This window comes from Liolophura sinensis, chromosome 13 (assembly GCF_032854445.1).
Source record: "Liolophura sinensis isolate JHLJ2023 chromosome 13, CUHK_Ljap_v2, whole genome shotgun sequence".
NCBI classification, from domain to species: domain Eukaryota; kingdom Metazoa; phylum Mollusca; class Polyplacophora; order Chitonida; family Chitonidae; genus Liolophura; species Liolophura sinensis.
Window position 1 is genome coordinate 17,023,166 of NC_088307.1, and position 24,465 is coordinate 17,047,630.

At 38.9% G+C, this 24,465-nt stretch overlaps 2 protein-coding genes across 2 annotated transcripts; both read left to right on the top strand.

Moving 5' to 3' along the window:
- The first annotated feature begins 168 nt into the window (after nt 1-168).
- LOC135480116 (peroxiredoxin-6-like) lies at nt 169-8,121 on the top strand. Its single transcript, XM_064759879.1, has 6 exons — nt 169-314; nt 1,693-1,849; nt 3,394-3,534; nt 3,931-4,004; nt 5,426-5,498; nt 6,578-8,121. The coding sequence occupies exons 1-6, from the start codon at nt 226-228 to the stop codon at nt 6,704-6,706; spliced, it is 663 nt and encodes a 220-aa protein (XP_064615949.1). The 5' UTR covers nt 169-225; the 3' UTR covers nt 6,707-8,121.
- A 3,247-nt stretch (nt 8,122-11,368) lies between these two features.
- LOC135480927 (arylsulfatase J-like) lies at nt 11,369-22,083 on the top strand. Its single transcript, XM_064760858.1, has 9 exons — nt 11,369-11,459; nt 14,015-14,393; nt 15,275-15,461; nt 16,532-16,722; nt 17,686-17,797; nt 18,062-18,157; nt 18,600-18,840; nt 20,760-20,911; nt 21,437-22,083. Exons 2-9 carry the CDS (start codon nt 14,076-14,078, stop codon nt 21,673-21,675), a joined length of 1,536 nt encoding a protein of 511 aa, XP_064616928.1. The 5' UTR covers nt 11,369-11,459; nt 14,015-14,075; the 3' UTR covers nt 21,676-22,083.
- Nucleotides 22,084-24,465: the final 2,382 nt, after the last annotated feature.

A 24,465-nucleotide genomic window follows, 5' to 3' on the forward strand; every position in this document is an offset into this window, starting at 1 on the left:
TGTTTTCTACGCATCTGTTCGGACATTTCCGTAAATTGCAACTGACCAATCAAAATACAGCTTCTATCGACTACCGAGCAGATACGATATGTCCGCACCATGTAAGGACATTTCCGTGGCTCTTCGATTGCACATGTTGTGCGGCGCACATGCTGTGGAGCAGTGGGTGTGAACGAATAGATAGGACAAGGAGCGTGGCTGATTGACCGCTGTAAGTTTTGCAAGATGGGCATCAACTTAGGAGAAGAGTTTCCCAACTTCCAGGCGCCAACAACCATTGGTGACATTCACTTTCACGACTGGATGGGAAAGTCGTAAGTTTTATATCGCCGTAGGATGATTTGAAAAATTTGCTAACATGTTTTGATGTACCGGGAAATGGTGGTAGGCTTATATGCCTACGTGCTACTGGAAGGTTGTCTCATGTGATATATATAGAACACATTTATTCAATGTACCACCTGTATAAACCTTGAACTTTAATATTGCTTGACCACTGACAAGGGACCTACTACAGTAAATGGGTCATGGTAGGCCGTGAAATAGGTTATTAAGGTGAGCGCATGCATGGTTTACAATATATGATATGGGCCTAGCAACATTTAAACGTGACCTGCCATTCGGCCACTATAACTATTGATAGTGTTACGTGCAAGTCCCATATGTTTTTAATATTATATGTGCCTTCATTGTACCGTTGTAACTGAGCACCAAAACTGTGCAGAGTCATTCCTTCAATTTAGAAATATAAATGCTATATAGTATGTTAGTATGGTTTTGCCTGAAGCGGTAAATTCCACTTCTCAACTCATCCAAACTTTTATGCACCAATAAACATGTAGAGCACATTCATGCAGGCTACAGTGTATGTATACAAATAGTAAAGTCGTTCCAGTATCCAGTTGCATTTACACATGAATGTGCAGAATATGTGGGACTGAATGAATTCTATCTTTCAACCAGTCATCCTCAATAGCCGACCCAGTATTACAAGGTTAACAGTGGCCCTATGTGAGGCCTACTTCATGATCACCCCAAATATGTATTGACCTACATATGTATTGCTATTACTTGTGTATTACTATGACTTGTGTATTACTACTTGTGTATATTACTATTACTTGCCTATTACTATTAGTTGTGTATATTACTATTACTTGTGTATTACTACTTGTGTATATTACTATTACTTGCGTTTTACTGTAACTTGTGTGTTACTATTACTTGTTTTTTTTTGTTAATGGCAGAGGATGAGAGAGTTACGGTTAAAGATTCAGATGGACTTAGTTTAAATTGCTTGGACACACCGGCTATGGGTTCAAAACCCACTAATCTTGTGCATGGGGATTTTCAAGATTTCCCTGCTCTCACTGATCATGGATATCGATGATTGTTTTTTATTCAGGGCACTTCGACTTCTTCAAGCTAAAGTCCCACATACTACTATCATATAAATGAAAAATTCTTGAGTACCTGTACAGCCTTAACAGCATTCAAATGAGTAACTAAAGAAGTTAAAACATTTAGCAGTAGATATGTGCCATTCCATTCCGCTTAGCATGTTTTCGAAAGGCATATCAAACAAATTATTTATTTGTTTCTGGTTGGGTGATTGTGGTGCCTGTGAAATTAGCATGACCAGAGACCATTAACTCTCCGGTGTGATCTGTGAGATTTGATGTTTTTTCGCAGATGGGCAATTCTCTTCTCGCATCCGGCAGATTTCACACCCGTCTGCACGACTGAGCTGGGCAGAGTTTTGAAGCTCATCCCTGAGTTCAAGAAGAGGAATGTCAAGGTCATTGCCCTGTCATGTGATGATGTGAAGAGCCACAATGATTGGTCCAAGGTACTATCTTAATCTCAGTGCATGAGCACTCCTGTGTTTCCTAAAAGTCTTGAAATTGTTTCTTGAAATTAATAGGTTTAAAATTTTATGATATTTATTCAATTATTTATTTGATTTGTGTTTTACACCGTACTCAAGAATATTTCACTTAATACAATGGCGGCCAGCATTATGGTGGGAGGAAACCGGGCACAGCCGGGGGGAAACCCACGACCATCCTCAGGTTCTGGCATACAAAATTTTATGATAAAACTTGTTTGTGGAAAGGGCAAGTGGATAGATTCACACATCTCTCCCTCATTATAGCAATAAAATTTGATATGGCATGGTCAGAAATGTCAGCCTGATATTGATATTGTTACAGAGTGATAGGATACACAAACACATGGTGTCAATAATCCTCATATTAGGGTTATGTCAATTATGTTTGAATTGGGAAAAGGGTGCATGGTTTCATCAACTCCATGCATTAGTGATGTGTCATCATGGAAACCTGGAAATAATCTGATGGACAATGTTCTGCTCCAAATAGTATTTTGACAGGGGCCAATTATTTGGTACAGGACAAAACTGCCGTGTAAATAAAAATATAGATTGGAACTGTTTATAATAACATGCCATTTTAACATCATAAATAGTATAGGCACAAGGCTGAAATTTACTGACCCGCAATTAGTCGAACTATTTTGGCAAAGAAAATAACAGAAAATTTGATTTGATTAGCAAATATAGAATGAATTGATTGCACCAAATTTCCAGTCTAGCCTCATTAAATAAGTTATAAGAGGAAATAAGATCCTGGTATGACTTCATTTTCAAACACTTGTATTTCATGTGTCGAACAGTAATTTTTTGGTACTTTTTCTCTCAGCACTTCATATAAAAATAGGACTATTGATTGGTTCTGTGAGTTTGTATCTGCATACTCTGCTCAGATAAAGTGACTTAAAAGTGCAAAATAACATCTCGGCTTTACGGCTTGGTACTAGGACTACTTGCCTGTGTTTTTAACTTTCTTGTATCCACGTTTTAAATCAAACTACTTGCAGAAAATCATTGATTTTTGCAATATTGGAAGACCGAATCTACCTAAGTCTTGAAAGCACATGATTCAGAAGATCAGTTAAGTCTTGTTTAATTGGTTTTCTATCTGCAATGGACTACAGCATATTAAATTTGGCAGATTGGCCCTGCCATGCCTTAAAGCGACGCTATCACATTAGATCACTCTGCTGCCGTACACAGCTTATTTTCTTCTGCCATTGGCTCAAAAAAAAAAGCCCTCCTAAAAGTGGAGACCTTACTAATAATTATGCAATCACAAAAATATCGTCAGGTTAAATATGAGCACAGCCCAGCAGGAAGTTGCCCAACGAACCCCCATATGAAACAGATCAAACCAGTATGTTGTTATTCATAGATGATTACTTTTTTTAGGCAAAATTATATTTCATTTTTTTTTTTTTTTTTTGAGTCAAAAAAATAAAGGAAAACACAAACATTTTAAGCTGTGTGTATAGCTAATATGTATATGTTAATTGCAGGATATCCAAGATTTCAGTGGAACCAGCGGAAACTTCCCATACCCCATCATCTCTGACCCCAAGCGAGATTTGGCCGTTCAGCTAGGCATGCTGGATCCTGCTGAGAAAGATGCAGCGGGCCTGCCACTTACAGCACGCGCGGTAAGACAGGTGTTTTTTTTTTTTTTACCAGAAAGGGCACTTCCTGTTGGGAGAGCTCTGAGTGTGGTACCCATGATAAATTTACACTCATACTAATACTATACATTGCATCATACTTTATTTGTCCAAAGGCTTGTAATTTCTGCATGCTTGTAAGGCATTCTCCAAGAAACATTCAGGAGTAGTTTACTGCTCTGTCATGAAAGTTTTTTTTTTCTGTATAATTTTTTCATAATATACATGCATACCGTATGATTATCAGAAGCAATCTTGGAGGGGGTGGGGGCATTGATACTCACAATCATTGATTATATCTCATCGCATCGCTTATCTTATGCAGAGGTCAATGAAAGGTCAAGTACTGTACTTTAATCAGCTTTTTATTTTCCTCTGTAGGTCTTTATCATTGGCCCAGACAAGAAACTCAAACTATCCCTGCTCTACCCTGCAACCACTGGAAGGAACTTTGAGTAAGAAATTATCCTTGCATATTCAATGAACTGCATTTACAAGTATTTTTAAGAATGAACTTTGAAGGTTACATTATCAAAGGTATAGTGTGAAACCACATTTTCAAGACTTGTGAACAATCTTAAGACCTAACTTTATGCTAATATCATCTTTCGGACACTCCATCTTATTAGTACACCATTAAAAAGACATTGAGACAGCGAACATCTGGTCACTTGCGTCTGACATTAGAAAGCGGCTAAGACAAATGATGTTGAGATGAAAGGTAACAGAGGAAGATAACAGAGGGAAAGATAACAGAGGGAAAGATGTCAGAGAGAAACAGCATTGGATGATATTCTGAAAACTACAGCCAAAAAGAACTTGAAATTATAGTATCTCAGACAGCAGGACAATCTCAAGAGCGTATGCAAATTGTGAACGTTAACAGAACCATGTTGTGGCTGTCAAGCAGAATTTATATTAGCTCCCACTTTTCCCATACTATTTAAATAATGTATTCTCAGCCATATCTGTGCAAGGGAATATTCTATATAAATGAACCCACAGCTGTTAAATAACGCTGAGAAGTCTGATGAAGGAAGCTATATAAAGACAAGTTAATCATGAGTTAATCAGTCTAATGTTATAAATTGACCCGGCGGAATGCGCCGGAGCTAGATTCACATACATGTCCCCCAAAACACTGTCATGGCATTGATGTGTTTTCACCAATGTGGTCGCTGTGAGTTCAAGTCCAGCTCATGCTGGCTTCCTTCCAGCCGTAAGTGGGAAGGCCTGCCAGCAATCTGCGGATGGTCGTGGGTTTCCTCAGGGCTCTGACCGGTTTTCTCCCACTATAATGCTGGCCGCGGTTGTATAAGTGAAATATTCTTGAGTACGGCGTAAAACACCAATCAAAAAAAATAAATAAATAAATTGATGTGTTTTCGCAGTTATCAGCAATTGTCAGAAATGTACTAAATCCATTTTCATTCACATGTATACGATCGTATTTTCGAGACTTTCATCAGGAAATGCAATATTCATGACTTTTTGGGAATTTTTTTTTTGAGGCAGAGGATTTGTGTTGGTTTCAGTTTCATCTGAAGTGTCTGTCTCCTCCAGTTTTTTTAGCTTAGCTCTGGTTGGAAGAGCGAGGTCTACATTACATTCCTTCACACTACCCATCTACTGGAATGCATAGAGAACCTGCGTTGAAAAACTAACCCAGACAGATCCCCAAATGTTAAATATATATAATATACACGTATTTACGTCACATGTTAAAGAAAAGAGAAGGATCAGAGTAAACTTCTGTATGGCACGCAGATAAACAAATTATGGTTGCATGCCAAAGTAATTCCTAAATGTCCAGGATGGCAAGTTGTTGCATTTCTCAAAACATCTCGGATTTTTTTTTGGATTTTTTTTTTTTCAGTGAAATCTTGCGGGTGATTGATTCTCTGCAGTTGACAGCAACAAAGAAAGTGGCAACTCCTGAGGGCTGGGTGGTAAGTTTTGTTTTCAAAATAACTTTCCCTGGCTAGGTTAGAAACTGTTCAATGAAAATCCCATAATCAAGGTGGTAAAGTTGTCTGCTTGAATTCTGGTTTTGTTTACTTGTTCATTTGATTGTTGTTCAATGCCACATTTAAGAATTTTCAAGGTCTCCAGCAACCTGCGGATGGTCGTGGGTTTCCCCGGGACTCTGCCTGGTTCCCTCCCTCCATAATGTTGGCCGCCGTCGTATAAGTGAAAATATTCTTGAGTACGGCGTAAAACTCCAATCAAATAAATAAATTAAATTTTTCACTGATACGATGGCAGTCAGTTTTGCTTGAAAGAAACGGAGTGCCCGGGGTACCGTTGGCCAGAAAGTCACAAACTTTCGCACATATGGTGCACAGATATGCACAGGTACCATTCTGGTGGAAGACAAGTGGCCTTCAAACATGCATTAGATTGACAGATATTGTCACCAAGGCCTTACAAGGAAATCCGAATCAACTGTAAGATTATCAGTTTTAGGTGTTCTTTCTATGAGTTTTAATATGGAATGGCATCAGTTTTTGCCTTGTACCTTGTCCATCTGCAAACTTTCTGACATTACAGCTGTATCTACAGAACCGCTTCCCTTAGAGTTTTATAATTGGTCTAGCACCAGAGGAACCAGACGCTGATTGAAAATTAGCCACATGATACTTGTATAACTACAGTGATTATGATCCTTTGCTAATGTACCAGTATTAGTTTTTCAACACTTTTCGAAGAAATGCTTCACCTGAGAGTTGTATGCGAGATGATCTGTGGATTTCAGTCTTAGGCACCAAGCCTGTCATTCATTCTGCCATGACGAGCGTTGCTTGAATTCAAAAATTCTCATTTGCTTCTAGCTAGATGGATAGCTACCTTGAGATTTTACAATTCTGTCCTTTGTATCCAGCAAAGGTGGATGTCTGGCTTTGCTCAATACAATATCATAATGTTTGTTTCCAGCAATGTTTATGGTCTTTGAAAGTATATTTTTCTTGTTACCGTCGAGCTAGTCTGCGGTCTTTGCTAATCAACAATTTCCCATTATTGTATGTAGCAAGGAGGAAAGTGCATGGTTTTGCCAAGTGTAAAGCAAGATGAACTACCAACGCTGTTCCCTAAGGGAGTGGAGGTGCGGGCTGTACCCTCAGGCAAGTCATACCTGCGCTTCACAGAACAACCATAAGGCTCATCTGAAATGCCAACGGGCCTGGACACGCACCAATGGACACCATTTAATGCCGTCCATCCAAGTCTGTAGGCTATTGGGCACTGGAATGAGCTGCAAAGAGTTTAAATGCTTCATTACTAATACCAGTTTATTTGCTTATCTTCATTGATTATGCCAGAATTGAATAAAGAATTAAGACTTTTTAAATTTTTAAGTAAAATTCATGAAGTAAAGGAGTTAAAGTCATTGTAAAAGCTTGAGCAAACAGAATGTGATTATGGGTCTTCCAAACGTTTTTTGCCAGTTTTTTTTTAATTTGCTTTGGTTGTTCGTTTTTTGAATCATCACGTTTCTTAAGAACACATCCATAACTTGCATTTACGCTGTTATTTGTTTTGTCATCTGTGACAAGAGAGCTGTAAATTTATGAAGTATTAACATTGAAGTGCTGTGGATCTATATTTAGTGTGTGCATGTTAATAGTGAAGTTGATAAATTTCTTATTTAGCTTCATCTTAAATTTAACATGTTGGGCAAGTCTTCGTTAAAAAAAAAGAAAAGAAAGAAACATGTCAGCATTATTATATTTACGATATAAATAAGTTCTGTCTTCTACAAACTTGGAACAACTTTTTGTCAGCTTAACTATAAGGTGGTTTTTATGCTTTTGTAATAAAAAAAAAAATTAATCCTGGAGATTAAAGTTCAAATTTCTTAATTGCTCCATGAACAAGTGCTATAATTGCCATAGCATATATAACACTATGTTAAAAGAATCTTAGTACAGAGGCATGTGTTGTGCTACTTACTATTTTATTTAAAATAGTTTTTATGAATATGTTGTAGAACGTATTAAAGGCATTTTAACTGTATAGACCATATCATCAAATGAGCATGATATCAAGAAATTTAACAGATTATTTGAATTACATGTAGTTTTTGTTAAATATCTACGATGATATATCCTACATGAGGTAAAATGTTTTTTTTTTTATATACACTTTATCTATATTGTTAATTTATGCCACTGTCCATTATTTTGAAACAGAGTTTTCATATTGTTTTTTCACAATAAACTTTGTTCTGTCCAGTATTCCATAAAGATGTTTCTGTGGCATGTTGAACAATATTTGCTTACATTAATGTATACATTCCAACAATTCCTTTATGTGGCATTTTGATTTGTTATCTCACAGTGTGCAAACTAAACTCACTATTGAAAGTTTCATCAGGAGTGAGAAATCCTTTTTGAATTTTGAACCCAAAAGTTATGATTCTTTTAAAACTTCTTTCGTCCTCGGTGCTTAATTTGGTCCATCCACTTTATACCATTAAGACACACTAGAATGGTGATGCTTCACACTTTTAATGGTTGTTTAGTGGAACTGTTAGTTTATACTCATATAAATCAGAAATAAAGTGCTTTTTTTTGATTTTTGTACTTATATATCTTATCTGTTATCTACATATCTTTTTATACCTGCAAGTTGAGGCCTTAGATCGTACGTGAGAAACGACTTCTTTTCATCACATTGCGGATGGTCGTGGGCTTCGCCCAGTCTCTGCCCAGTTTCCTCCCACCATAACGCTGGCCAGCATTGTATAAGTGAAATATTTTAAAGTGTAGCGTAAAACTTCAATCAAGTTATGAAATTAATTCAAGATGAAGCCGTATAGTGAACACTAGTCGAACATAACTAGTTGGACTGGATGCTGCGTGGGCTTTTTGGGAAACTTTTTTTCCCGCCTAAATTAGGCTAATTAACACTCGTTAGTAGATAATGACCAATCTGGCTTGGACCAGAGCTGAATTGGAAAAGGTGATTCCACATAGGGACGTGGCTATGGGCTATAACGGGTACTGCCAAGAAATAGTTTAAAAAGTCGGTTCGCAGAGTGATGGCGTGAATGTATTCTGTTATTGCCGTACATTATTCTGTCAATGCAACATATTATTCTGTTAAAGCACACACATTTTATTAAATCAACATGAAGATTGCATTAGACAACAGGATATTATGTTATTATAACCTCGTACATGGTAGCACCAAGCAGACTTTTTTTGTTACGATCAATATACCTTTTTTTCAGTGTATTGTCAAGTGAACGCACTTAACATGCAAGTATAGCTCGTGGGTCGACAATGGGACATACATCAGGTTTGTACAGCAATATTGACCCTATGGTGAGGCGTGCAAACTTCCTTCTAATTTACTCATTGTATATCAATGAGTGTTTTCCACTGAATTCAAGAATGCAAAGTCAAAAGTAGATTACTGTTTGATTTTCCAACAAAACCAAATCTTCGACAATTGGTCGTCAATCCGGGGTTCTTCTGGTTTTGCGGATGCGAATCCAGCTCTCAATTGTGGAGCAGACTAATGGTCCTTTGACCATTGAGGTTGCCGATTAGACAATGTTTGGCACAGCAGTACTTTTATTGGTCGACGGAAATGAAGTTTGGGGTTTTGTAGTGGAAAATGGAGCGACACATGCTTTACTGTTGGAGTATCATGTACTATACAAGTTAGGGTTAGAAGAAATGAATTGACAAAGTTTCACATGCATACGGTTGTCTGTTTAATAGATTTGAACTTTATCCACCAAAGAGATACACGGTACTGTTTTGTTTCCTTTCCTTCACAGTTAAGGCAGAATTCATTTTGTAATTCACCATTTTCGGGTCACTGACAAAATCCTCCCAATCGGAAAACCCAAACTGTCGAAAAAATTGCCTGTAAATTTCAACATAGTCGTATTTTGAAAATTTTAGTTAAAGGCATTTACATCAGTTGCAAGTTGATTTTGGAGTTTATTCAACTGTTTTTTTTGTTTTTGTTATATCCGTGCTGTTTAACGCCACACAGCAGCAATAGTCACTGGTGCAATGGGGGTCGCGTTTTAATTGGTGAGCCAATCTGGAATTTTCCGAGGAAACGACTAGCAAGTTCCTGATGAATTTTTCCAGGTGTGACCTACAGACTTTAGCTGGTGGCATACAAGAGGCGTTACCGAACGTAAGACATCGTAATACATGTGCATCGCCACGTAGGGCACCGAACGAGTTTTGTAACCGATACCCAACTAGACCAAAGCAGAACCAAATCCAACCAGACCCAACCAACAAAGAGAAGTTGGAGATCTAGACTTGTTATAATTGATCGTCTAGAAACGACTTCGTTCACCTATTCAAGAAAGGAAACTTTGCATGGGTGGAAAACTTTAGTTGAACTTTCGAAGAAAGAGCACATTCTTCTGGTAACAATTAAAGAGCTGGAACTGTATTTATAGTTTGCAAATATGACCGATAACGCCCAAATATGTGAATAACGGAACTGTGGAATGTTTAGTTTTCCTCTTCATCCGGTGAACTGATAAGTTGTCCATTATATACAGTACTTAATTCCTGCATGCATGTTTATGAATGTGTACGGGCATAGTACAATGTACTAAGACAATTCACTGTAATAAGTCTATCTGATGTAAATACCCTAAATATTCATATATATAGGTCTATAATTATACTATTATGTAGCTTGAACCTTACACGGAATATTATTTTGAACAAATTGTTGCGGTCTTCATATGTAGTACTCCAATTTATATTTTTATTACAAATACAAAATCAATCTAGCACAATCTTTTAGGGCAAAAATTTATTTCGTGCACCAAGTTTTAAGCTAAATAAATGAGTTGTTCAAAAGCAAAACTATATACGCATGCTTGCTCCACAATTGTCCGACAATCACTATACACTAACCGTAAAACATAACAACAAGTAATCATTGTTTGATTGATTACCTGATTTCTGTTAACGACCTGTTTTCTTGTTGACCTGTTTTGTGGGCGGAGGAAACCGACCTTTGGTTACTTACTGACTTTCCAACGTGTGACGTATACAACGTATAAACGTGTCACATTTGTGGTCCACTTAGAATAAAAACTATGGCAATTGGTTTTTTGTGAAGACTACCCTCAATCAAACTGACGGATTTATTACTTGTGGCATATTTAGGTCTGCTAATGTCTAGCAATGACTGATATAAGAAAAATGAAAGGCCTATAATGGTTAGGTCGTTCGACCTCGATAGCTGGATCGAGACCTGAGATCAAACACGGGACGGGTCATACCAAAGACTTTAAAAATGGTACTTGTTGCTTCCTCGCTTTGAGAAGTTAGAGCGAATAAACCATAACTGGTTGTCTCGGTGTCAGCATAATGTGACTGGGTGATATGGGTGTCATGTCTGGTGTCTCCGGCATATACTTTAGTGGCGACAGCACATTGGCGGCATGGAGTCGCCCTGCCACAAGAACACACAGTATATGTATATATATGGAATGACCCCTCGTCTTCTTTTGACTGAAAATTGTTAAGTCGTATACCACATTATTGGCGACGGTGAAGGAAAAAAAGAAGTAGAACGTTATACCCTAAGCATACTTATATTATGAAAGTTTTGGAATATTACGGTACTGGTCTCTGTCGAAAGATGACATACTGTCACCATCTGTTTGGCAATGGATTACAGACTGTGGTAAGTGTCATGACCGTCTGCGACCCGTGACCCTGGTAAAGTACCAGCCACCCAGATGCCATTGTCTGGCTGACAAGAACCAAAATATGTGTGTGCACTGGTCTGTTGCCATGGGACGCTGGGTTGCAGAAACTAGTATGAACTGACTCTGAGTTGCGGAAACTAGTTTGAAGTGACTATACAGAGCTGTATGTGTTCATGTTACGCCGTGTTTCGAGGGAAAAGCAGTGGTAAGTAATATACCAATATTTTCGAAACTTTACATGGATTTATCATTATGCTTGATTTGAGAATATTGTGTAAGTTGAATGAACGCAGTGACAAGAGTATGAAAGACAAGTCACATAAGCCACGTGTACAAGGAGAATGCGATTTGTTGTATTCAGTATACTGCCGGCAGATTATTCAACAAAATAAAAGTACGTGCTCTGTAATGCACACGCGACGTTAACTTCGGTCATTCAGATACATAAATCTAATCTGTTAAATTGACAGAATACTGTTTATTTATTTATTTGATTGGTACTTTGGAGGTTGGTGTACTCAAGACGGCGGCCAGGATTATTGGGGCGGGCAGAGGTGTAGGGGTGGGCAAACCCACGACCACGATAAGATGCTGGTAGACCCTCCCACGTATAGTACTGGACCGGAGACAGAATACTATGTTGTCTGAATCATGGTAGACGGAAATGAGTTATTGCTACAAACTATTATATTCTAAATGACAGATGATTTATGGCCTGTTATTACAACTGAATACGTTTGTTGGTTTAACGGAGTACTGGGTTGTCCATGTAGCATCTTATTTTGCTACAATCACATGATCTTTTCACGCATCACTGGAAAAAAATATTGTTATATCAAGTTTACAGCAGATTAATTTTAGCAGAGTATTATATCGATTGTACCATATGACAATCAACTTGTTTTGCTAGTAGGTCTGTTTATTAGTTCCTGTTTATAGTTTTATTCCGACGGTTTGATTTTGGCCATTTGTGGACAACGTTTATTTTTGTCGCTTTGTGGACAAAATAGGCCTATGGATGGTACATGGCGGTAGGCCATCTTCTGCATAGAGTAAGAGCATTTGCTTTACCATGCAGGCGCATGCGCAAGCGCAGACACACTGAGTGCAAGCGTGTAAATACAAACCTATACAGAAAATAAGCTTTCAGTCTAAACGTGCATGCAACACAAACACGATTCATTCCTGTGACATGCTTTGCACACATGCATGCACCCTTTAAAAAAACAAATTAATTTCAAGTATAGGGCGTTGTGTGTAAACGGTGCACTTTTTAGAGCTGAATTCCACTTTATATGTACCTTTTGGTAAAAAGTGCATGTTGACTCATGTCCATGCTGTCATCCTGTTGAAGTTCGGTTGTACAGTATATATATTGTGTGTCTATACACCGCCACAGATGCGTTTCAAGCTATTATCTCTATATAAGAGCCCATGTATACCTCATGACCTTGTAATTTCCGAAAGGTTCTGTGTGAATGGGCATGTATTTATATAAATAAGTGCCAGCTTCCCGTTTCTGCTTCAACAAAAACCGCAGGAATATCACCCCCATACTGAGAAAATGTGTTAATCTAGATTGAGATATTTATCCGATAATGGAATGGACAAGTCGAGTCTTAGTGGGGTGTAAGGTGTCCATAGATGGTATATCGATGTAGAGCTCGAATATCGCTGGAGAATTAATTAAAAGTGTTTGAGTCCAGTTCCAAGAATTTCAAGAATTCGAGCCCAAAATGTACATGTTGTTGTTTCTTATTTCGGGTATTTATGATGAAATTATGCGGGCAAACTGGTTATACGTAGCGCTTCTGTCTTGCAAAAAAGAAAAAAAAATTCAATCCAGCTTGGACCCGATTCGCCACTGCGCGGAAAAAGGTGTTCCATTTCTTATTTAAATAAGGAACCCATTCTTTATCTGTTGTATAGTTAACTTTCAGAACCTTCAAGTAATCCTCAACACCTGTTAGTCTCGTCTCAGTTGACAGGACACTGACCAATGACGGGCGGTGGTTAACCTAACTGGTTTGCTTCGCCCATGAACCAGCCCATATGACCGCTGTCCTCTATATGTTGAAAAAGTCTTGAGTACAGCATTAAACACAAATAATTTATAACTGCACATAACCTACGTTTCTACTTAATTGCGCGTTTTCCCTTGTGCAGTGTAGAATTAAATCATCACATTTCTAGAATTCTGAGAGATATGATGGTATATGTAACCTATAACCTATTCTTCCTGGATGTCATCGTGCATTTTTAAAGGTCCTTCTATTAGCCCTATCAGTTAAAACAGCCTGTTGTCCAGTCTCAGCATGACTAGAAGTGCGCTATAATCCATATATCATCAAAACCTGTGCGTTCTCTAAGGTTGGACAGTTCTTATCACTACCCTTTGTACACAATAGATCGACATAACAATCAGTGGACTAAGACCGAAGGACCAAAAGTGCAGTAGTTCACAATAATGCATGTCTTGTTTTACGTTTGTATTTTTTATGCCACCTCAGAAATGTCTACCTTAAATAGATTGATTAGCACAACCCCCCTCCCCAAAAAGAAGTTATATCAAAGAAAGTTTCGCGGGAAATTATTAAAAAATGTGGGGAAGCTATTTATTTATTTAATTTATTTGATTGGAAATTTACACCGCACTCAAGAATATTTCACTTATATAAGACGGCGACCAGCATTGTGGTTGAAGGAAACCCACAAGGAAAGCTATTTGGCTCTTCTGTATTTTCGGTTTTTTTTTTTCAGATGGCTTTTACTATCAGCAACAGATGTATACGTTCCTGGTGTAATTATATGTTTAGGGGAAATGAAAGTCGGGTTTTTTGAGATGGCATCTGCATTTGTATCGGTTATCCTTTTGCTGATCGATCAGATTGCATTTGCCAGAACGTGCTCACGGGCATATCTTCCTCCGTCGCGTGACCCCACCAAGGCTCCAGCGACACCACACATCCTGTTCATTCTAGTGGATGATTTGGGTTACGGCGACGTGGGTTACCATGGCTCCGAGATTCAGACGCCAGTGATTGACAGGCTGGCTCAGAATGGCGTCAAACTTGAGAACTATTACGTGCAGCCGTTATGTACTCCGACACGGAGCCAGCTTCTTAGCGGTAGGTATCAGGTAAGTGAACGGTTAAATAAATGGTTCATTTCATGAAAAAACCGGATTAAAAACTTCACTGAGTTTCTGTGTAAATTTCAGGTGAATGTGAGCCACGTTAGGACGTATTACCCTTCCAAGTGAAAAACCATGCAGCGAATTGGGAGCTCAGAGAATATTCATTTCATTGTCAAATATTTATTTCACAGGCGGAACCAGAGAATAGATTTTCTGAACATGTATAGTGCAAGTGTAGATTGCTTAGGATTCTATTTTCTTTGGGGTAGTTTATCCTTCTGTTCAAATAAAGTGTTATACGAGTTCACTGCTAGTACTTACATAATGAAGGAAATAAAATTGAGTGATGTACAATACCAATTAGTATCTTCATTTCACGGTCTGAGAATGTCTAGATATCAGTTATCACACTGGCGAATGTTCACCACTTTTGATAGACCATTTTTGTGATGAATGATAGTTTTCCCGCGTGTCGTTTTGAAACAGCTGCTGCTATTTGTGAGACTAAGTCATGTCAGCCTCTCCGCATAATATGCGGCATTCTGATTTCTTGTAACCAACTCTTTAACCATGCAGCTGATTCGCGGGCGGGGAAAATGTTATCAGTCTGTAATCGGTCAAAAAAAATTTAATCTGAAAAAATGTCCGGTTGATGTTTGTTCATGTGTTGAATGCATTACCCGGTCTGCAGAATTTCTATGAAGTATGCACATATATAATTTGTGCATTCAATTTAACAGATTTCTGGGCAAAAACCGGAAAGCGATGTTAGCAACAGAATATCCTTATAGTGAGAACATTGCATCTCCTTGCGAAAATGCTTTTGCGTCCAATGTGAATTTTGTTTTATTTATGATTGATATATATCCTTAATTATATTGTAGATCCATACGGGTCTTCAACATGGTAAGTTCTCCAACACCCAGCCCACGGGGTTACCCCTGGACAGCCCTACCCTGGCGGACAAGCTCCGGGAGGCAGGGTACTCCACTCACCTGACCGGGAAATGGCATCTGGGATTCTACAGGAACGCATATCTTCCCACCAGTCGAGGATTCGACTCATTTTATGGTTCGTCGTCTGTAACGTTTTCTTAATTGGTCAGGGTAAAAATCTGCATATAAATATATATACCCCATGCATGAGCGCCCCAAAGCTAAACTTAAATTGCTAATATCTCACAAATGATACTGTAAAACTACAGACAGACTCACATTTGGAGGCATGTGACCAAAACGAAAACTTAGGTTCTTAAGTGATCTTTCACACCAACGGCTGGTTCGTCAAAGAACCTTGGTTCGGTAGTTTACCATAATCTGTTGGTTGCCTCCATATATAAGGTAAAAAATCCTCGACTGCGGCCCAAAACGTCAGCCTTTTTGGGTATAGAGTGAGGGCTGGGGGTTGATGTTCGAAGATCTTCCAAGACAAAAAGAAATTAGCCAGTTCTTACTTCGGAACTACTTACTCTCCTAATCCGTCCTATTTTCTTACTTAATATACTTTATTAGTTTTTTCACATTGCTGGTTTGTGTTTTACGTTGTTTTGGAAATTGGTCTCGAGTGTGACGTTCACTTTAGTTGACGGGTTTGTATACGAATGCTTGTTCAGACGTCTTGATCGTGCAGTTTACGTTGAAGTGCCACAAAACATTACAAACAAAGACTCGTTCAAGCATGTGTTCTTCAATGACCGACAATGTCTTGGCGCCACAGTCATTTTTAGCAGCATACCCCTCAACTGGCACAAGCGTTTTATACGGCAGCATAGTCTCTGAAGACCAGAATCACGTATGAGAGAAGCCCGGGAGTAGTAGCTTCAGGTCAGTGTTTCACAAGACAGCCCACTTGCAAGGTTCAAGACAAACCCACCAAACGGTCCATTTTCTGATGCCATTGTTGAGCTTTGGCGTTTTACTGCTCTGGTAGTAGTCTCTGATACCAGGTTTCCACGAGACAAAGCGGCGACAGATGTGATTTGCCTCTCCTATGATATCGGTGGAGGGATTAGTCTCTATAGCCTGGTTCTCACGGAACCGGCGGTGTATATGAGAACCAGGCTTAAATGCAAGAATTTCACAAAACCAACCCATGGAAAGGCCCCGTGTCATGGCTGTCCTGTATGTGTTGTTCTTCCACAGGTATCCTGGGGGGAAGTTGTGACCACTACAGTCACGTCAAATGCACAGACTTCACGAACATCTGCGGATACGACTTTCATGACCACAAAGGGGACAACTTCACGGTAGCCCGGCAGGCGGCCGGCAGATATTCCACCAGCTTGATCACAAAAAGAGCTGTGGATATTATATACGCACATGACCCTGAGAAGGTATCTGTTACATAGAGTTTTACACCATTTAATATTATAACTACGTTTGTTTACATTTCGGTGGCTTAAATTAAGGTTGAATACACCGAGCCATGGCCTGAGACACCCAGGCTCCAAAACAGTCACCTTATGTGCTAGGTGCCATCTACGTGTTTGCATTTACAATATGTGCTGTGTAATTTGCGTGTTTGCAGCAACTGTATGAGGTTTGTCATTTATGTGTTTGCAGCCACAATGTGTGCTGTGTCATTTGTGTGTTTACAGCCACAATGTGTGGTGTGTAATTGGTGTGTTTACAGCCACTATGTGTGCTGTGCAATTAGCGTGTTTACAGCCACTATATGTGCTGTGTCATTTGTGTGTTTGCAGCCAATATATGCGCTGTATAATTTGCGGGTTTACAGCCATTATATGTACTGTGTCATTCGTGTGTTTGCAGCGACTATGTGTGCTGCGTCTTTTATGTGTTTGCAGCCACTATATGTGCTGTGTAATTTGCGTGTTCACAGCGACTATATGTGGTGTGTAATTTGTTTCTTCACAGCCACAATGTGTGCTGTGTGATTTGTGTGTTTACAGCGACTATATGTGCTGTGTAATTTGTTTCTTTACAGCCACAATGTGTACTGTGTCATTTGTGTGTTTACAGCGACTAAATGTGCTGTGTCATTTGCGTGTTTGCAATGACCATATACCGTGTAATTTTGGTGTTTGCAGCCGTTATATATGCACTGTGTCATTATTTACGTGTTTGCAGACAGTATAGAGTGTGTAGTTTTTGTGTTTCCAGCCACTGCATGTGCTGTGCCTTTAGCGTGTTTGCAGCCACTTTAGATGCTGTGTCATGTGTAAATTTTCAACCACTATGTACTGTGTAATTTTGGTGTTTGCAGCTGATATATATACAGTGTGCCATTTACGGGTTTCCAGCCACTATATATTGTGTATTTTTTGTGTTTCCAGCCGCTGTTCCTGCTCGTGTCGTACCAGGCCGTCCACTCCCCTCTGCAAGTGCCCGACAAATACGAGGCCATGTACTGGAACATCTCCAACTGGAAAAGGCGACTTTATGCAGGTCTGACAAGTCTCTTGCAAATATTATGGTTTGAAAGCAATCCCAAGACAAGTTCAGGCAGTAAAATTCCCAATTTTCATGCATATGAATAGAGCTTTAGCAATGCAAAACTATACATATGTATGGGAGTGTGAAAGCATTCATATGGTCATTTGCAACTGCTTAAGTTTAATCTCTTGACGTAAACTTTATTTCAGTCAAAGATTTGTTCTGACTGTCTGTTCCAATGCTTTATCTGAATATGCAGACGGCTCTGTTCTGCAGGTATGACGTCAGCGATGGATGACGCAGTAGGAAGGATCGTGTCCGCTTTCAGGAACACGGGGTTATGGAGAGACACAGTGTTGATATTCTCTACAGGTCTGTTGTTTGTAGCCTTTCAAACCTAGCGTTTGTCCTCTTACAATAAGAGAATTTACTTCAACCCAACTGAATGTTGCCAAATTTTAAGTATTTCATGTGCCGGAGCCAAGTATTGTTGGGATTTAACTAAACGAACTGAATTTTGAAATCGTGCAAGGCTTTTACAACCGTTGGCATGCTTTTGAAAGCAATAGGTTTTGATTACTTTACTTCATAGCAAAGTAATTACGGTCCTAACAAATATTAATCATGGAGCAACGAAATTGTGAGCACAACTTTATTGCCAAATATACAATAAAGTTTCTAAAAAGGCAAAACTCATGACCTGTATATTTAGGAAATCAAATATACATGCATATCGCACACAATATGCGTTGGCCTTAAGTCGTGAAGGTATTTGATTTCGTCTGAAAATCCATTATTGGTACCATTTTCTCAGATAATGGAGGAAGCCCTGGTATCGGGAGTAATCTCCCATTAACTGGTGGGAAGGGGTCGCTATGGGAGGGGTCCATCAAGGGAGTGGGATTTGTCACAAGTCGCTTTCTCCAGAACAGAGGAACCACCCACAGGGGCCTCCTTCACGTCTCGGACTGGTTCCCGACGCTGGTGAATCTAGCGAATGGTACACTTAACGGCACGGCCGCACTAGACGGTTACGATGTCTGGAATAGCATATCGTGAGTATACATTTCACATCAGAGGTAGGCCTCTAGTTAATTTTGCTGTTAACTTGTACATTGGTACTCAGGAACGATCTCTAAATCTGCAAGCCTAAAACCCCACGTATGAAATACTACCGGTAAAAATCTTCAACGGACAGTATGGTGGAAATGTAATGCGTACTGTATAAATAAAGAAGGACAAGGTCGGAAGCAAAGTTTTGCCGATTTTAGGAAATAAAGCATTTCTTCGTTAGTTTCCGTCATTTCTTCTTTAGTCTCATCTGTACTTACAATTTGGACAGAATCCATCAAAACGTCAGCACTAGGATTTTTCTGGACAGAGCGCCATTGTCATTTGTGAGTGTCTATTCAATCCCAGAGTATGACATAGGTGATATTATGGGATAGAGTAGACAGAAAAGAATGGTACTGTGTCCAAATAAATCACTAATCTACGTGTTGACGTTTTCATGGATTCTGTCCACATTATGGATATTTTCGAAAAACTACTGGCTGCATGAGACTGACATAACACCGCGAAATACAGATAAGTGTAAAACCACATGTATAACGGAGAAATGATTGATTTCTAAAATCGGCAAAACATTATTTCCGACCTTGCCCTTCTTTATATACACATATATAATATTATAACTAGGCCTATTGGACCGATACGAGGACCGGTGGTTTCAGTGAAGTCTGCCCAAAACAGCAAATCATGATTATATACCGCGAGTTCAAAAACTAGTGTGTCAAGTATACTGCGTCAAAACGCTTTCATTCTCAGTTTCTAGAATTTTACAGTGGGTATACGCTCTTTTTGGCAAATATGAACAGAACATTCAGGATCTCTGACTATTTGTGTCATACAGCTGTGTCTAATTGCATTATACCCGGGGCTATAAGGGCTGTGTTAGCATTCATGTCTATTACATCAACATGATGCTTTTATGAACATTACTGTTTTCCTTGCTTACTGACTGCTTTATTGACAATCAATATATTTTTTCTTACATATTTTCTTTGAGAACGGGTGTTGTGAAGGTAATCAGTCTTGTGTTTATCGACTTGAAACGCCCTTGTTTGGTTTACGAATAGTATACTAGTGTTGTACTTGAAGCTTTGATTCCATTTATTGGAGTTAATTTAGTTGACAGAAGTCGAGCGTTAAGTTATGCCTTTCAGAATTGTATTTTTAAATCCAAGCATTCCCAATCTATGCGTCGAAACAGACATTCACATACAAGCTGTCAACCAACATGGACTTTCCAGTTCTACAATCATAAAGTAAATTCCCAAAACGACGTCTAACACAAAGCACCAAAGAACGAAGAAAGTATATTAAGTACGAAATTTGGACGGAATTATGCAAACAGTTTTCAGTGATGTAGGAAAAGTGCAAGGCATGTTCTAGGGGAATGAGTGAAATCAGTATCCGTGTACCTTTGCTCATGCACCATGCTAGCAAATAAGTTGTCTGTAGTAAAATAGGTATCTCAGTTGCGCTTTGATTGCAACTGTTCATATAACCAAATTCAACACGATCAATATACTTCCCCTAGCCCCGGGTTTAAGGCACAATCGTGAAGCAGAGTGACAGAGATTCTGGACGCTCTGCCTATTGTTACTTACAAGAGAATTATGCAACCTTATGGAGCCGTAAGATACAAATTCAACTGGCAAACCGCTTCAGGTTGCCTTAAAGGAGTTTGATATAGATTAGTAAATGAATTATCTCCAGTTATATCCAATGATTGTTGTGTAATGTAAAACATGATCGTACAGTTACGCACAGCTACTACAGTCGATCGCTTTCAACGATGCCAGAAATGCAAATTAAGAGCATACTACATGGGTCGCGATGTTCAACACTGTAGCACCCACCGCCCATAGTCAGAGGGTCTTACAAAGCTGAACATTTCTCTCTTTCCCAGCACTGGAGGACGAAGTCCCAGGAAGGAGATTTTGCACAACATAAACCCGCTTGGTCCGCTTACAGGACGGAGGGTTTGGAAAGATACCTTTGATAGCCGAATCAAATCCAGTATTCGTATCGGCCCATGGAAACTGATTACAGGCTATCCAGGTTCCGTAATCAAGTTTTATTTTGCAAAATTTTTTTTATTTTAATAATCTTTTTAATGGAAAGCATTTCACAAGTATTGACATGGATATATTTATTTATTCATTTGATTGATGTTTTACGCCGTACTCAAGAATATTAAACATCTTCGACGGCGGCCAGCATTATGGTGGGAGGAAACAGGGCAGAGCCCGGGGGAAACCCACGACCATCCGCAGGTTGCAGGCCTTTCCACTCATTTTTGACATGCATGGACGTGTATATGGGAAAAAGCATTGTGAACATTTTGACTTCATGGTTTACATATGCTATTGGCGAAGTTGGTGTACGTGGGCAGGCATTAAATAATTAAATATGACCTTCACAGGAAGGTCAGCCATATGGTTTCAACCACATAAGTCATTTTATATTATATCAGATTTTAAATTTACAGGAAAGCAAAGTTACAAATTGACCATAAACTTTTTATCTTTGATTTTACTTTTCATAAAAAAATGAACTTTTCAGTTTCATTTTCTCCACACGCAGGATATCGTGGACCCTCAGCGATTGTATCTTATCCGGAGGATCAAAATGTATGGCTCTTTAACGTCGCACGAGACCCCATGGAGAAGCGAGATTACTCTCGTCGATATCCAGGTAAAGTCCGCCACATGCTGGAACGATTGGCTGCTCATCATTTGACGTCAGTTCCGGTGTTCTATCCACCGGCGGACCCCCATAGTGACCCAGTATTCAATGATGGTGCCTGGGGGCCATGGATGTGATTACAGACTCGCTGAGATATTCATAAAAAAATGTTCAAAACGTAATATCCCATTGTGTTTTATTCACTCCATTTTCCATGCCGGACATCATTAATTAATGTATCTGTATTGTACTGTGTTCATTGTTTTACATTCTGTCAGACATAGTTGTAATATCCTTGTGACTCTATGAATATATCCCAACTTTGAATATTTTTCGCACATCAAACAAACTGCTTATGTAAAAACCAATGTAGATTTCCAGTAAACAGTGAATATTTCATCAAAGATGTTCACCATAAAATGTATATTTTTTGTAACAGTCTGCAGTTATTACTGTGCATAACTAGTGTAGATACCAAAGAACCAAGTTTAACGTCTATATAATTATATGATAAACAGATTATGAGTAAAAACTTGTATATAACAGTTTTGCCATATTCAATTAAACATGTTTTTTTTCTTTGCTTTATGAACGGCTAAGGCAGAGTGAATTAATAAATGTTTGTGGTTTAAGTAAAGGAAACTAAAATATGAAGTAAGGTTCATCATAAAGACAACTGAAAACTATGTTTAAAAATACTTTCACAAATTTTTTTTTTTTTCAGATTTTTTTAAGAGTGTTGGAAGGCGTTCAAATATTTGAATTCTTTGGTGGGCTTTATGGGCCATAATGACGGTATTTAGGAACTCTGACGTGACATCACCTTTTTTCCTGATGGTCACCAGAAGGAATTTCAGTAGTTTCAGTATTTCAGTAATCTTTTACTCCTGGGTTAAAAGAGTTATTACAATATTCGGCGTCGTGATTTAGGTTGGAAACACTTCCTGTGACAACAGAGTTCCTAAACTCTGATAATATGGTCCATAAAGCCCACCTTAGAATTCAAAAGTTTAAACGGCTTTAACTGTCTTCACAAAAATCTGAACAAATAATTGAAAGTATATTTGTGCATAGTTTTAAGTTGTCTGTATGACGACGCTTACTTCATATTTTATCTTTCTTTCACTTTAACGCCACCTTAAAGACGTACAACATAGAGAGTTCAACCAGAGCAGCGATGACAGTGTAACAGCTGGCAAATGGTCACATGTAACCGGTGAAATACGGCCTCTTGTTCATGAAAATGCTTAAAAAGTAGCAAATTACACTCCCGCTACCACCATGGCTTCAGCAGAATTAGGCCAAAAAAAAAAAAAAAAAAGTATGCAATGATGTTAAATGCAATATTTTAGACGTCACTGGTCTAGGATTACTCGTGGCATTTCTGTATTATTTAGCCATAATTCCGTGCCTCATCGCTGACGCAAGCATGTAATTGTCCAGACATGCATGTAGTTCATTATATGTATTTTGTATATAATTTATTTGCAAAACAAACAAGTAAAATAATCTTGCAATGCACGGACGTTGTCAGTGGTAGAGTGTCTTCAGTTGTCCAATGGGGGCCTCCGTGGCTCAGTGGGTTTGCGCGCTAGCGCAGCGTATTGACCCAGTAGTCTCTCCCCAATGCGGTTGCTCTGAGTTCAAGTCCAGCTCATGCTGTCTTCCTCTCCGGTCGTACGTGGGAAGGTCTGCAGCAACCTATGGATGGTCGTGGGTTTCCCCCGGGCTGTGTCCGGTTTCCATCCACCATAATGCTGGCCGCCGTCGTATAAGTGGAATATTCTTGAGTACGGCGTAAAACGCCATTCAACTAACTAAATAAATAAATCAACTGTCTAATGAATAAACACACGTTGAACTGACACCACAGTACAATGTCACAAAACAATATAGGGCAGCACGTGCACAGTTGTCGAACTTCGTATCGCACAATCGTATGATCGTATCGTTCAGCAATGTGTTGCTCATACAAACCTGGACAGTATAATTTCTTCAAAATAATTAAAACGTACGGCACAGAGAGAAAAACCAGAGGAGCGAAGACAGTGTGATAGTCGGCAAATGGTCACACATAACAGGTGAAATACGGCCTATTTGTCAATTTACACCAGTTAGTGTTTTATTCTAACTGTTCAAGAAAATGCTAAAACAGTACCTAATTACATACTCTCTAGCACCATGGCTTAAGCAGAATAAGGTTAAAAAAATTTAATATTTAAATTGCACTTGGCTCATGCATGCACAGCACGAAGCGTCCGTGGGTATATATTTCGACCAAAACAATATTGTCTTTGCGTGACAATCCCCTACCTGGTGTGGAGAGTTAAACAGATTTTCTGTGCGATCTATTGCCGGATGTTAAGCTGATTTCTGTTAATTACTAAGATTCGTGACTTGTGAAAATCGAGTGAAAAAAACAACATGACGTATATAGGTATAAGTAATAAGGTAGATTTATGCCATTTTGTGCTGTCTACCCAGGAGCCTCTCACCAGTACGATCGCTAAGACCTCCCTCCGCCAATTTCAGTCCATGGCCCCAGAAAGTCCGAAACGTGGCTGTGTGCAAACTGTTTTCAACCAGGTGGTCACGTTTTCATACAAGCGAGAACTTTTACTATCGTGTGAAAATCTTTCCGCCCATCTATAAACTGTTTCCAACAAGGTGAAAACTATTTTCCACCAGGTGACAATCTGTTTTCACTTAGGTGGAGAAAAAAGAATCAGTTAAAAATTCAATGTCATAGGCTTACATTGGCCACTGTAGTTAGTGGCAAACTGAGATAAAGCACCGTCGGAGGCCTTATCGCAGTCTCAGCTAGGTCAGTCAAACAAGCATGAACAAATAACAGTCGTGTTCAATAAAATTCAGAGGGTCTCATTTTACTTCTTGCATGCGATCATGTCATGGTGAATTAATGGCAG